The sequence below is a fragment of the Hyperoodon ampullatus genome, assembly GCF_949752795.1.
Source record: "Hyperoodon ampullatus genome assembly, chromosome: 1".
In the NCBI taxonomy this organism is placed as follows: Eukaryota; Metazoa; Chordata; class Mammalia; order Artiodactyla; family Ziphiidae; genus Hyperoodon; species Hyperoodon ampullatus.
The window spans coordinates 83,468,125-83,483,961 of NC_136914.1; the positions used below are offsets into that span (position 1 = coordinate 83,468,125).

General features: G+C 35.8%; 1 protein-coding gene across 1 annotated transcript in view; it reads left to right on the top strand.

Annotated features, from left to right (window-relative positions):
- Window positions 1–1,590: 1,590 nt before the first annotated feature.
- The window catches only part of N4BP2 (NEDD4 binding protein 2), a gene marked incomplete at its 3' end in the record, with an annotated part of 51,716 nt that continues 37,469 nt past the window's right edge, over window positions 1,591–15,837 (top strand). The window contains exons 1-4 of the mRNA XM_079706848.1: window positions 1,591–1,831; window positions 6,002–7,136; window positions 10,709–10,833; window positions 13,664–13,752. Coding sequence (XP_079562974.1) covers window positions 1,606–1,831; window positions 6,002–7,136; window positions 10,709–10,833; window positions 13,664–13,752 — 1,575 coding nt within the window. The 5' untranslated portion in view covers window positions 1,591–1,605. The remainder of the gene's footprint in view (window positions 1,832–6,001; window positions 7,137–10,708; window positions 10,834–13,663; window positions 13,753–15,837) is intronic.

The following is a 15,837-nucleotide window of genomic DNA, read 5'->3' on the forward strand; positions in this document are numbered from 1 at the left end:
GCAAATATCTTGGGGAAAAGTATATTAAAGGCCAAAAGGGAGGCGGGCCATAGTAAGAACTTTAGCTTTTACTCTGAGTGACATGGAGAGCCACTTGAGAATTTAAAGCAGACCCTGATTAATTCCGACTTATATGTTGTATGAAGATCATTCTGGCTGGTGTGTTGAAAGTAGACTGTAGGGGACAAAGGGTGGAAACAGGGAGACCATTTAGGAGTCAGGAATACAGGTGAAAGATGACAGTAGCCAGACCAAATGGTTAGAGCAGGTTTTTGAGAAAATATCAGACATTTGGTTTTAGATGTGTTACATTTGAATTGTTTATTAAATAGATCCAAGTGGAGAAAGCAAGTAGATTGTCAGAGTTCTCCAGATCTATCAGTCCCTGCCCTTGTGGAGTTTACATTTTACTGGAATATGGGTAGTAAATACAATACATAAATAAAACAAATGGATAAAACATACACTATGTTAGAAGGTAAATCTTAGGGAGAAAATTCAAGTAAGGAAAAAGGGATAAGTGGTGTTGGGTGACTGACTTGCTGAGAAGGTAACAATTGAGTAATGATAGGAGTAATGATAGGAGGAAATACATCTTTTAAATACCTGGGATAATATTAGTTTAGGTAGAAGGGACCAAATGTAAAGGTTCTGAGATGGAAGCATGGCTGATGTTTGAAGAAGAAGGAGGTGAAGTATGGCTGGAGTGACATGAGCAAGGGAAAGAGGATTAGGGATGACAGCACCGAAGTAAAAAGTGTCTGCGTTATAGGCCCTTTTAAGGGCTCTGGCTTTTATCCTGAATGAGATGGGAAGCTACTGGATAGTTTAGCAGAAGAGGGGCATGATCTGACCCTGTGGTTTAACTGAGTCACTCTAGTTGTTATGACTGAAGGGGCAAGGGTGGAAGCAAGGAGATTAGTTAGGAGACTTTTATACTAACCTGCTGTGGTAGCAGTGGATATGGTGAGGAATGATCATATTCTGGATACATTTTGAGGGTTGCATTGACAAAATTGGCTTACTGATTGGATGTGGGCTGGACAAGAGTCAAGGATTATTCCAAGGTTTTTGACCTAAGCCGTTGGAAGGATAGAATGGCATTAATTGAGATAGGAAAGACTAGGAAGAACAGGTGTGAAGTAGGTGATCAGGAGCTCAGTTTTGGACATGTTAAGCTTATGATGCCTAGTGGACATCCAAATAGGTGTTCAGTAGGCATTCTCATTATGAATACTGTTTTTTTTTAAATGAAATAATTGTACTAAAACAGTGTACTCACTGTTCTGAAAATATATTACATTTGTTAATATCTTAATTTTTAACATGTTCAATCCTGAAAAACTTGAATATTTTGGAGAGAGAAATTGTTTGACTGCTTTTTGGCTTTGCTGCCACCAGAGTTGATGGTACTTTCTTAAATAAAGATGTCATTCCGATTTTAGACATGGAAATATAACTATAGTTTGAGTGTTTCAACTTGCTTTCTATTTTAGGTCCTATTACTGCTGGATTGTGCAAGATATTTAACCCTATTTTCTTTGAGGTATGACTTAAATATCAAACAAATAAGAGAAGGGCAACATTTTAGTTTTGGAAGTCAGAATGCCAAGGAGAAGGAAAAATCTTGGGGGAAATCCTTTTCGGAAGACTACAAACTCTAAGGAAGTTGTATCCAGTGTTGCTAGTCGTGAGGAGCCAACCACTACTCTTCCTTCCATGTGTGAGACAAACGTTGATCAGGAAGAACTCTTCACCAGTATCTCAGAGATGTTTTCTGATCTGGATCCTGATGTAGTGTATTTGATGCTTTCTGAGTGTGATTTCAAAGGTGAGAAAAAGTTTAGTTTGAACCCTTTGCATCTTATAAGAAGATTTCATGTACTATGCCATGACCAGTAGTAATATAGAAAATGACTACCTTATTTCTATCGTGTTCATCATTTTTTGAATATCTGCTGAGGGCAAGGTATAAGTTGGGTATTACAAGGGATATGAAGAAGAGTAAAGCTTAGCTTCTTTCAAGAAATGTACAGTTCTAAGTGTAAGATGTATGTGTAGATATCATATTCTATGCTTTATTTCTTTTTATCTTCCTTCTAGAATAGGTTGGCACTATTGACATTTTGGACCAGATAATTCTTTGTTGTGCGTGGCTTTCCTGTGCATCGTAGGATGTTCAGCAGCATCTCTGGCCTGTACCCACTAGCTGCCAGTAGCACATTCCTCCCTGCTACCCCAGCTGTGACAACTAAAAATGCCTCTATATATCATCTTATGATCCCCAGTTGAGAACCATTGGCCTGGAATGTAAGCTCCTTAAAGACAGGGATTTAAAAAACTTTTGTTTTACTATTGTGTTTCCAAGCCCTCAAATACCAAATGACTCAGTAGGATCTCAGTAAATATTTTTTGAATGAAAAGGTAATTATAATTGTGGACATGAGAGCTGATTAAGAATTGAGGCTAATAGAGTAGTGCGGTTTCAAAAAATTGGCTTTGGAGTCAAGAAAACTAGGTTGGATTTCCAGCTCTGTCACTTAACCTCTCTGGTTTCAGTTTTCTTATCTGCTAAGGAGAATAATAATAGTAGGTACCTACTAGGACTTTTTCAGTGAAGGTTGAGTTTTAGTTTTTTTGGTTTGTTTTGATAAAGTCTTCAGTATAGTAAGTTATTAATGACTTGTAATAAATTGTTTAGATGTATGTTTGCAGCCATAGATATCAAATTTGACTGATGAGTAAATTAAATATTGATGTTTAGTGTTGCTATTGGCCATGATTAGTATAAGATAAAATTATTCTAGGTCTAGGGAGTTTTGGTAATGTGATAAACTTCCATTTTTTTTACATTCCGTGGTCTGTGATGTGAGCATATCTTATCTATACTGTTATGATATGTATACAGAAAACCAGTTTTCAGCAGTCCACATGATGCTCAGAAATGATAGTGTTTACAATTTTACTTGTGGCTTCAACATTTATTTCCTAATTTTGATGTGTTTAAACTTTATTTGTTGCACATGCACTGACATAGCAATGAAGAATTACAAGGAAAATATATTACCCTTACATCCTAACAAAAAACATTTCAGTTTTCCAGGATCTTCTCTACACCTTGTTCATAAATACTGATGTTTTGAGTAGTTTGAATAATAACATTGATGAAATTGTATATTCTACTTTTTAAACTTAGCCTAACATAAGCATTTTTTTCAGTTTTGGCTGCAGTCTTTATATTTATTTTTAATAGCTTTCTAATATTCCATTGGGTTGTTGTGCTCTAATTTATTTAATTATAACTAAGTTTTACATGGATAATTAATATTGCAAAGAACATCTTGGTACAAATAACCTTTTCTGTCTTTTGGCTTTTTTCTCAGTCCCAAAGTTTTATTTTCTTCTATCACAGGGTTAGGACAGTTTTTGGCTCTTGGAAACATACTGCTAAATTGCCTACTAAAGAGGTGTGCCATATGGTATCAGCATGGGAAAGGGTGGGGTGGGATAAACTGGAAGATTGGGATTGACATATTCACACTACTACATATAAAATAGATAACTAATAAGGATCTACTGTATAGTACAGGGAACTCGTCTCAATACTCTGTAATGACCTACATAGGAAAATCTAAAAAAGAGTAGATATATGTATATGTATAACTGATTCACTTTGCTGTACAGCAGGAACTAACACAACATTGTAAATCAACTATACTCCAATAAAAATTAACTTTAAAAAGTAAATTTATTTTAAAAAAAAAGGGGGTGTGTGGCAATTTGTAATGACACCAGCACTGTATAAGTAAAGGAGTTTCGTCACAGCCTTTTGAGCATTGAGTGGTATTATTTTAAGATTTTAGGAATAAGATTTTACCTTTTCTTAATGCTATTTTTTTAAGATAAAGAGAAATGTTGAATATATTTGTGTATGATTGTTTATTAATTCTTGTATTGTGTGAATTGTTCATGTGCTTTTCATTGTTTTATACCATTGGTTTTTTTTCAACATTCTGTGAAAGAACTTTTCTTTTGTGTTATATAGATATAGTTTGATCTTTTACTTATTTTTACTTAATACTGTTTTTTTCATTATATACACATTAATTTTTTTGGTTGATTTTTTTTCTTTTGTGATTTTTCTATCACATAGATTTTTTTCTTAGAAATACCTCTTATATTTGCTTTCTTTTCCTTTTCTTTTTTCTCTTTTCCACGTTTAGGGCTTCTAGCTTTTGTAGTATTGCTATAGTCTTCTAACTGGTCTCTCTGTCAGGCTTGCCCCCTCCAATCCCTCTTTGTTTTTCTTCTTAAGGGAACATAAATTGGGTGCTTACTAGGTGCCAGTCCTTGTGCACAGCCCTTTTTCATGGATTATCTCATTTAATCCTTACAACAACACTATGAGGTAGGTACTTTTATTATCCACACATTGCAAATGAGGAAATCAAGGCTTAGGAAAGTTATGTAGCTCGTTCAAAGTGTTATTGCCAGCAAGTAGGGATTTAAATGTCGTTCTGACTCCTGACCAGAGCTTTTACCTACTGTGCTGTGCTGTTTCCACATTTATCTTCCATAAAACAAAACAAGATAAAACACAAAAATAATATAAAAAAGCCTCAAACTTCTGATGCTTAACAATTCTAATGGCTCTGTATTTATGTTATATGGGGAAGAACTCAGCAGTGGAGTCAGACATACCAGTCCTGGCTCTGTCACTTACTATCTGTGTGACTTGGGCTAAGTTAATGTACTTTCTGAACTTCATTTCCTTCATCTATTTGCTAGGAATACTGTACCTCATAGTATAATTTGAAGATTCAGTGAGATGACAAAGCATCCAGCCCAAATGCTATGATAAGTAGTTTCCCTTCAAGTTCCCTTAGAAAATAAAATTGATATTTCTTACCATGAAATACAGGACCCTTCCCAATTTCCCTTTCCAGTTTTATCTCCTCTTACCCACCATACTACCGTGTACTCGCATTCCAACAAACTTCTCTTAATACCTTAAACATGCTTTGTGTTTTCAAGACTGGCTTTGCCTTTCCCTTCTGTGTCTGACAAGTTTCTTTTTGATCTTCGACTCCCAGTTCACATATTACCTTATGTGAAATCTTTCCTTACTCTCCTATAAGGCTGTTAAGGCATTTGTATATTACTAAAAGTGTGCATTATTTAATCTATATTATATTATAGTGTGATTGTCTTCTAACATAATTATCTGTAATTGCCTCCATTAGACTGCAAAAATCCTTTGAGTGTAGTTAAAAGCTGTCTATGTCTGATACGTAGTACATGCTCATACATATTTTTTGTTTGTTTTATTTTTTGGGTTTTTTTTTTTTTCTGTACGTGGGCATCTCACTGCCGTGGCCTCTCCCGTTGCGGAGCACAGGCTCCGGAAGCACAGGCTCAGCAGCCATGGCTCACGGGCCCAGCCGCTCCGCGGCATGTGGGATCTTCCCAGACCGGGGCACGAACTCGTGTCCCCTGCATCGGCAGGCAGACTCTCAACCACTGCGCCACCAGGGAAGCCCCATATTTTTTGTATTAAGTGAAATTCATAGCATGGACCATATATACAAATTACATTTACTAGGAGAGTACTTAAAATACTTCATACTTAAAAGGACATGCAGTAGGTTAGTATTTGTTGAGTAAATCAACTGATTATAGGATCTTTATAAACAACCCTAATGTATATAATTACAAATATTTTTACTTTTAATCAATAAATTCATCAGACAATATCTACTTGATGCCTAGTTTACTACTGTTGGTTTGAAAGTAACATTGCATGTCTTCATAATTTAAACCTTTCACTAATACAGACTGATATATTAGTAAAATATTAATTTAAGGAATGACTTGAATATTTATAAATTTCTCTGTATTTCATTCAATGTGAATTCTAGTATAATTTTATGTGGATTTTAATTAAATTATATTTTACTGTTTTCAATACATACGGATATATTTTGTTGTCGTTCTTGTACAGTTGAAAATGCCATGGATTGTCTATTAGAATTATCAGCCACAGACGCTAAAATAGAAGAATCGCCTTCAAAAAGCTTCGTTGCTTCTGAGAACCAAGTAGATGCAGTGGGATGTGAAATAATGGAAAAGTGTCCTCCTGAAGAAGAGAGTGAAGATTCAAAAATGGATTCATTTTTGGACATGCAGCTAACTGAAGACTTAGATTCCTTAATACAGAATGCTTTTGAGAAATTGAACCCTTCTCCTGATGACCATGCATACTCATTTTTGCCTTTGCGAGATGTTAATAATTTTAGTAGCCCGAGTGCATTTATAAATTCAGATTCAAGTAGTACGACTCCCATTCTTTCTACCCAAAATATGGATTTGAACAGTGAAAATGTAGAGAGTTCTGCCTCTACATTAAGTTCAAATTCCTTAACTTCACATTCACTTTCAAATGAGTCCAAAAGTTTTACAAAGGATAACACATTGGCATTGGAAGATTCTCTTCTCAGTAGTTCTTTAAATGTAACAAATGACACTATGATGGATTGTAGTAACCAAATTCAGAAAGAGCTTTTAGAATCTGTGTGTGTTGAGACTCAGTTCTCTCAAGCCCCTGTAGATTTGGATGCCAACGAACTTCAGGCTCCTTTAAACCTTACTGTGCAAACTCTGGGGCTTGGCTTACTAGGTACAGGTGGAGATCAGAAATCTGTTCCTGATGTTTTTGTACCTTCTGAAGAATTCAATTTCCAGTCACACAAACAGACTGAACTGCCACCGAAGGGGAAGGATGTGAACTACTGCCCAGTACTTACCCCTGTCCCTCTACTGCTGCCTCCTCCTCCCCCTCCACCAATGTGGAATCCAATGATTCCTGCTTTTGACCTCTTTCAAGGAAACCATGGCTTTGTAGCTCCTGTTGTAACCACAGCTGCACACTGGAGATCTGTCAACTATACATTTCCACCCCCGGTTATTTCTCATACTTCCCCAACAAAGGTATGGAGAAATAAAGAGGGAACAAGTCCTTATCAGGTACAAGAAACTCCAGTTTCTCAGGTTGTAAGAAAGAAGACATCATCATATGTTGGACTAGTTCTTGTTCTTCTCAGAGGGCTTCCGGGATCAGGAAAATCGTTTTTGGCAAGGTATGAGGTTTAATTGAGTTTAAAGAAAGAGCGTAATGCATGAACTTGAATATAACGGCGTGAATATGTGGAATACTTATAGTTCATAGAGATGTTTACTAATTTTTTTAACTTTGTAGCTAATAGCACTGTTTTCTCTAGAAGTTTTTATTGAATTCTTTCATCTCAGAATATTTTGAGAGACAGAATAGAGGAAAAAATTAAAGATGATTCCAAGATTGTGAACTTGTGAAATCAACAGAAATAAGCTCATGTGGAAGAGAACTAATTTGAGTGGGAGAAAGATGAATTCAGCTTTGATTATAGAGATAAAGGGCCATAATTGATTTTGAATTCAAGGAAGTCTTATACACAAGAATTCTACTGGTAGTTGGAGATTTGGAAGTGCAGCGTGTTGTTAAATAAGGTTTTAGAAATGTATGATTTGAAGAAAGAACATGGGATGAACCACTGACAGAGAACTTCAAATTCTCAGTGATTTATTTCTTGCAAAATGTGCTCTCAGTTGTTTTATCTCAAATACCCATCTGTGTCCCCTTTGTAATCAAGGAATGTTGTGGATGCCTTGGTGTGAGAGACTAGAGTCAGGGTTAGAGGCAGCTTTGTTGTGTTTTCAGTGGCATTTGTTAAAGAGTGTTGTTTTCAAAGTTTTCTCCTACTCCCCTTCTTTAAATTCCAGAATATTTACATCTAATATATTTTATTTGCCAGTTTTTCCCTTTTTATTCCAAATTTTAAGTCTTTGCTCTCTTCTATTCTTAGTTGGGTCTTTTCTATTTGATCCTGGGTGTATCTAGCATTAGTGAGTATGCATGTATACCTTGATGAGCTCATTTTCAGTTGTTTTTTTAATGTCCTTTCTTTTTTTTTTTTTTTTTGTGGTACGCGGGCCTCTCACTGTTGTGGCCTCTCCCGTTGCGGAGCACAGGCTCCGGATGCGCAGGCTCAGCAGCCATGGCTCACGGGCCCAGCCGCTCCGCGGCATATGGGATCCTCCCAGACCGGGGCACGAACCCGTATCCCCTGCATTGGCAGGCGGACTCTCAACCACTGCGCCACCAGGGAGGCCCTAATGTCCTTTCTTAGTGTGGATTTATTTCCTAATAAATTTCCACATATTCTACTCATACACTTATAAGTATATTCTTTTGTAGACGTAGGCTTTCTCATTGATTTAATGACCACAAGAATAAGAAACATTTTAATTTAATATTATAGACATTACAGTCAGTTATAATATTGCATTTTGTGAAAGATTGGAACAAAAGGCTGTACCTTAAAAGGTAATAGTGCTGTGACATTTGTTAGAAGAAGTAGGTTTCAGAGGCCTTAGAGCCAGAGGCAGCTACAGTTAGCGATTGGGAAGAGAAAGAAGTGCTTGTCACAAAGTCAGAGCTTACTAATAATTTTTGAATGAATAGAGAGAAATAACTGGGAAGTACAGAGACATAGAAGCTGAGTTTTCTCAGAGAGAACAGTCCACAGTATTAAGCTAGCGTGCAAGCCCAAGGAAAATGAAAGATGAAAAACAGCTTTTGGATTGGAAAGAAGGTCATGAATGGATATCTTGAAAAACAATTTTGTTGCGCTGGGAATGTGGAAGACCTTAAGACCGTAAAAAAGCATTTATACTAAAGCAGTTAAGGGAAGGAGAGAAGTTGGGCAGTAGTTGAAAAAGGAGTCCTTAAAGTGTGGTTAAAATTTTAAAAGATAGCTGAGATGTATACACGTTTAAAGGGAAAAGAGGAACTAAAGTGTCAGAGGGGAAGACTTAGAGATGAAGAAGAGGATAAATGTAGGAGTCTTAAAAAGTGGGAACAAGTGAGCATTCATCAGAATGTAAGCTCCATGAGTGCAAGAATGTTTGTTTTTATTCACTGATGTATGCACAGTGCTTAAAACAGTGCCTGGCACTTAGTAGATGCTAATAAAAATTAAATTCAAAAGGTATATTTTAATATGGGAAAAGAATCTAAGAGTGGATATATGTATAACTGATTCACTTTGCTGTACACCTGAAACACAACATTGTAAATCAATTATACTACAATAAAAATTAATTTAAAAGTATATTTTAACTTTAGGAATATTTATACATGTTTTAGGAGAGGATAAATGGTGATATTTTACAAATGGTTAAGAGGGTAGCATTGTTATGTCTCTGTGGATTCTGTTGGCTTAGTTTTTGCATGTATCTCAATTACATAGAAGATAAATTCCAGAGTCAAGAAAGAGAGATGGGGGACTTCCCTGGTGGTCCAGTAGTTGAGACTCTGCACTTCCACTGCATGGGACACAGCTTTGATCCCTGGTTGGGGAACTAAAATCCCCTGCAACCTACACAGCATGGCCAAAAGAAAGAGATGTCAGAAAAGCCCCAGAAAACTATCTTAACTTTGTATAATTTAACAGATTAAATTAATAGTCTATTAACATTATATTTTTGGATGTTTTCGGCATACTCACTAAATTTATGGCAATACACAAAGAGCTTCATCTACTTTTGAAGATCGGTTGAATATCAAGGTACTCACCTAATGGGAAGTGACCTTCCACTTAAGAGTGGGTAAGGTAGATCAGTGTGTATCAAGTGACCAGATGAGGGGATTGCCTCATCTGGCAATTGTGACTGTGATTGTGACTGATAAGAGTTCTGAAACATTTTCAGTTTTCTGGTTTTCTTGATAATTAAAATGTGTTAATTTTCAAACCTTTATAGTATATAAAGCAAAGTAGCCTTGCCTCAGGTCAGTATACCTGGGAGTCAAACTTCTGCTTTGAGGATTTCTAGTGTGATTTTTTTTTTAATATTTTATTTATTTATTTTATTTTTGGCTGTGTCGTGTCTTAGTTGTGGCACACGGGATCTTTCGTTGTGGCACGCGGGCTCTTTGTTGCGGTGCACGTGCTTCTCTCTAGTTGTGGCGCATGGGCTCCAGAGCACGCGGGCTCAGTAGTTGCAGCGCGCAGGCTTAGTTGCCCCTCGGCATGTGGGATTTAAGTTCTCTGACCAGGGATCAAACCTGCATCCCCTGCACTGGAAGGCATATTCTCAACCACTGGACCACCAGGGAAGTCCCTCTAGTGTGATTTGTTTGAATAATAAAATATTTTCATCCTTTTAAATAATAATATTTGAATTTTTAAGTTGGGTTTTTTAAAAATTAATTTATTTCTTTATTTTTGGCTGTGTTGCGTCTTCTTTACCTTGCGCGGGCTTTCTCTGGTTGCAACGAGTGGGGGCTATTCTTCGTTGCAGCGTATGGGCTTCTCATTGTGGTGGCTTCTCTTTGTTGCGTGCGGTGGCTTCTCTTTGTTGCTGAGCACGGGCTCTAGAGCACAGGCTCAGTAGTTGCGGTACACGGGCTTAGTTGCTCTGCAGCATGTGGGATATTCCTGGACCAGGGATCAGACCCATGTCCCCTGCATTGGCAGGCGGATTCTTAACCACTAAGCCACCAGGGAAGTCCAATACTTGAATTTTTAATTGGGATTATGACTTTGCAAAAATTAGGAGAGAGAATTTAAATAGAAGAAAAATGAATGAAAATAATTATATTTATCATTCACAGGACTTTGCAAGAGGATAATCCAAGTGGAGTCATTCTTAGTACTGATGATTATTTTTACATAAATGGACAATACCAGTTTGATGTAAAGTACTTAGGAGAAGCACATGAATGGAACCAGAATCGTGGTAAGAATAGACATCAGATGATGCATAATATTAAGAGGAATATAAAGAAAAAAATCCACTTAGTGTTTGTATTTTGAGAGATGTATAACTTTTAAAAGTAATAATTATCTTTAATTCTAAATTATAACTATATATAATATAGGTAAAATTATAACAATTCTAATGTTACATAGTAAGTGAAAGAGGTAGTCTCATAGAGTTGTTATAAGAATTAAATGAGCTAAGTTTTATAGAATAGCTTAGAACATTGCATAACATGTTTAAGTTTTATTTAATCAGTGGGTTATCTTGTCAGAAGTAGTAAGTCAGATTTTCTGTGCTGGTCTCTGAATAGCTCAAGGTGGTTACAGTTTTCTGGCTCTGGTTCCTGTTTCCTAAAATAGAATTTGCATTCTTAATCACTAGTCTTGCCTAGATTGGCTTAATTTTTATAGAGGATAGTGTGAGTGTAAAAATGACTCTCCTCAAACTGAATCTGCAGGGAGATCATAGGTAAAACCTTAATTTCTTTATTAGTGCAACTGTCTATTCACTGAAGATGGTTTTATTTTGAAATGTTTAGTTATGGATAGAGTTTCATGTGGGAAGTTCTTATTAAGACATAGAGACAGTGTTTTACTTTGTGTTTCTTTTAAGATAAATGCACTGTGAAGGCTATTCTTGAATTTGTCATCTTTAGACATTGTTAAATTTTTCTATATTCATTCTTGAACTAAATACTGAAGTGAAAACTCAGGAATACCAACACAAAAATAAACAGTGTGATGTGATGAAGAGCAGTCTTGAATTTCCCAGTTACTAGCTGTGTGATCTTGTGCAAGTTATTTATATTCTACAGGACCCAGTGTCTTCATCTGTAAAAGGGCTTAATAATACTAAACCCCCAGGATTCTTGTAAAGGTTAAATGAGAATGAAAAGTGCGTAGCCGTAGTTCAGTGTGCCCTTTCTATAACAACAACTGCAACAATGATGATATGAAATTAATTGGCAGAACTCTTTTTTTAAGAAGCTTTATTGAATGAGATAAGAATCAAATAGTTTTTAGCATATTCAGTGTTGTACAACCGTCACCACAATCAATTTTAGAACGTTTTTATCACTCCAGAAAGACCTCATACCCATTAGCAGTCACTCCTCATTTCTCCCCAACTCTCTCCCAGCCCCAGGCAACTACTACTTTACTTTCTATTTCTATAGGTTTGTCTCTTCTGAACATTTCATACAAGTAGAATCATATAATATGTGGTCTTTGTGAATGGCTTTCTTTCATTTAGCATAACGTTTTCAAGGTTCATCCATGTTGTAGAAAGTATCAGTACTTTATTCTTTCTTATGGCTGAATAATATTCCATTATATGGATCTGCCACATTTTGTTTATCCATTCATTAGTTGATGGACATTTGGGTTGTTTCCACTTTTTGGCTATTATGAATAATGTTGCTATGAACATGCCTGTCTATGTCTAACCTTTTTAGTAACTGCCAAGCTATTTTCCAAAGCAGCTGCACTATTTTACATTCCCAGTAGCAGTTTATGAGGGTTCCAACTTCTCTATATCTTTACCAACACATGTTATTATCTATCTTTTTTTTTTTTTTTTTTTTTTTGTGGTACGCGGGCCTCTCACTGCTGTGGCCTCTCCCGTTGCGGAGCACAGGCTCCAGACGCGCGGGCTCAGCAGCCATGGCTCACGGGCCCAGCCGCTCCGCGGCATGTGGGATCCTCCCGGACCTGGGCACGAACCCGTGTCCCCTGCATCGGCAGGCGGACTCTCAACCACTGCGCCACCAGGGAAGCCCTATCTATCTTTTTGATTATAGCTATCCTGGTGGGTGTGAAGTGGTATCTTGTTGTGGTTTTGATTTGCATTTTCCTGATGGCTGATGATGTTGAGCATCTTTTTGTGTGCTTGTTGTCTACTTGTTTATCTCCTTTGGAGAACTATCCAAATCTTTTGCCATTTTTAAATTGAATTATTTGTCTTTTTATTATTGAGTTATAAGAGAGTATACAGAACTTTTAAAACTTCCAAATATTTTCCTTGTAAGGCTTATTTATTGTGGCTCATCATTAATTCCCTGAATGGTCTAATTCCTTGGGAAAAAAGGCAGTTTTATAAGAAAATCTCTTGCACAGGCATATAATAGTTTATTCCAAATCAAGACATCTTGTTTTTTGTCATGTGTATGCATGTTTGCCTATATTTTTTGTTTTTAAACTTTATTTTGGAATAATTTTAGATTTATGGAAAGGTTTGCAAAGGCAGTATTGAGTTTCTCTATACCCCTCACCCATTTGGCCCTAATGTTAACACTTTATATAACTATGGTACATTTGTCAAGACTAAGAAATTAAAATTAATATTGGTACATTGCTATTAACTAATCTCCAGATTTTACTTAGATTTTAGTTTTTCTACAAAAGTCCTTTTCTGTTCCAGAATCCAGATTCTGGATTCATGGTATCCAGAATCTTATCCAGGATACCGTGTTGCTTTTAGCATGGTATGATATTGTTTTTACTGATAGCTTTTTTCCCCATTTATGCTATTTATACATGTAACACACACATCAAACTAAAATCAGACAGTTTTTATTTAATTTCTCTGATTATAATTTTAGTATTTATTTAGTATTTATTATTCAACATTTCCCTATATTTTAATTTTTTATATATTCAAAAGTAGTATTTAGAAGTAGAGTTGTGAATAAAATTAGCACATATCTATGATTTTCAAATTATGAAAACAAGATCAGATTTTTAAAATATCAGGATAATCCTTAATATTGTTACTAAAAGTGATTTCTCATTTTCTGTTTGTATTTCAGCAAAAGAAGCATTTGAGAAGATGGTATCTCCTATAATAATAGATAATACAAATCTACAGGCATGGGAAATGAAGCCATATGTTGCTTTGGTTTGTACCATGAATTGTCATAAGTCTAATAGTGGGTTTGAAATTATTGGGGGATGTTAATTACACAAGTGAATCTCAAGCAAACAGTCCTTGGACTGTATGTAACTGAGCTTTCTCTGGTCTTTAGCAAAATGAGAAAAATAGGAATAGTTTTCCATAAAACTAAATTTATTCAATTTTCAAATTTTGAGATTCAGTTTTTAAATTCTGAGATTGTTTTTGTTTTTTGATGTCTTTTATGAAAAGATAGTGGTATTATAATTTTATGTTTGTGTGTATTTATATGTATGTATGTGTGTGACTACACACACACATAACCATTTTCTTATTGCTTTTACTTGGCAGAATCAAAATTTGCTGGTTCTTTCTTAGTCCCCAAATTTCTTTTGAAATTTTGCTATTCTGAGAAATTCAAAATTCTGTACACTCAGCTATTTTCAGTTCTCCAAATTTGCTGGATTCCTTTTTTGTCCAACTTTGATGTCAGCTTTTTCAGGAAGTTAGCTTTCATTCACTTAGTAAAAAGCTGAATTGGGCACTCTTTCTGCTTTCCTGGCACCCTGGCTTACTTCTGTCATAGTATTAAGCACACTGTTTTTATCAGTAGGCCATGGGTTGACTAACTTTTTTCTAGAAAGCACCAGATAGTAAATATTTTAGGTTTTGCAGGCCACAGTTTCTGTTGCATATTCTCTTTTAACAACCTTTTAAAGATAAAAACACACACACACAAAAACTATTCTTAGCTCCTAGGCTGTACAAATACTGGCTGATGGGCTGAATTTGGCTCTAAGCCATCCATTTTTCTTGAGGGTAAGCCTATCATTTTTTTCATCATTGAATCTCCAGAGTATAGCACTATGCTTGGCATATAATTAATATATATTCATTGAGTAACTTGGTGACTGAAGCTTTTGTGAGTATGGGTATTTTTTGTTTTATTACCCCAAGATTAGCACATCTGGCACATTGAAGCTCAGTTTGTTTCTTTAGTTAGTGAATATTGTACTTGCTGATTTATGTTCTTAACACATCCAACTTATACCCCCATTGCTGTGCCCAGTGCACTTGTACTGTTTTGAAGTACAAGGTGTGATTCTTCACTTTTCTGAAGAAAATTGTGTCCTTTGAACAAGTGAGATTTTACTTCTGTGCAGGGCAGTAGAGGGAACAAAGACTTGATTTTAGTGCATTGGGAGCTGAAACTCAGTTTGCTTTCTGGCCTTAGGAGTTCCTAGTTTCTAGACTAATATATTCACCACTGGGACCTGCTTCCCCCTTAACCTTACTTGACTCCTCTGTAGGTTTTTCTTAGCTTCCTGTTCTCATCTTAGAAAGTTCTTTATTTTCCTATGAAAATAGGAAAAAAACCACTTTATTTTCCTATGTAGAAAACAAAGAAGTCCTTGAATTATGTGTTTCTGATTTTCGTTTAGGCTTCAGCCTTCTATAATGTTTTCTTTCCCCTTTTTTATTATATAATGATTGAAAATATGAAGCTATTTTTCCAGTATTAATTCCTTGACTCTTTGCAACTCTACTTAGAAGTATAAAGTACTCCTGCTTATCATAGATGCCAAATGCTTTTGTCTTCATAAAGAAGTAGATGTAGGAATTACTGTAGAGAAGAGGATCACTTTTTGCTTCTTTTGGTAGTAAGATAATGAAAGCTGTAGGGGAGTGGAATAGAGTAGAGAAAACAGTCTCTTACCATCTTGACTGTCATTTACACAAGTAGCTAAAGTAGTAAGAGATAAATAGGGAGCAGTCAAGTATGCTTAGTGGCAATTGGCAAAACGTGTGTGTGTGTGTGTGTGTATGTGTGTGTGTATGTATGTATATATATGGCAAAGCAATATTGTTCCTTGTGGGCTATCATAGAGGTTGACCTAAGTCAGAATCCTCTTAAGTAATGTAACGTATTATTAAGGTTTGCCTATTGATATGGGAGTTGAAAAAGTCTTTAAATTCATAGTCTCTCTTTTTCTCTTTGTGTATGTGTGCATTTAAAATTAATTTGATCCTAACAGCTGTATGATACCCCTTTAGGTAATTAGAGACCTGGGCTATTGCCAGGCCTTGAAT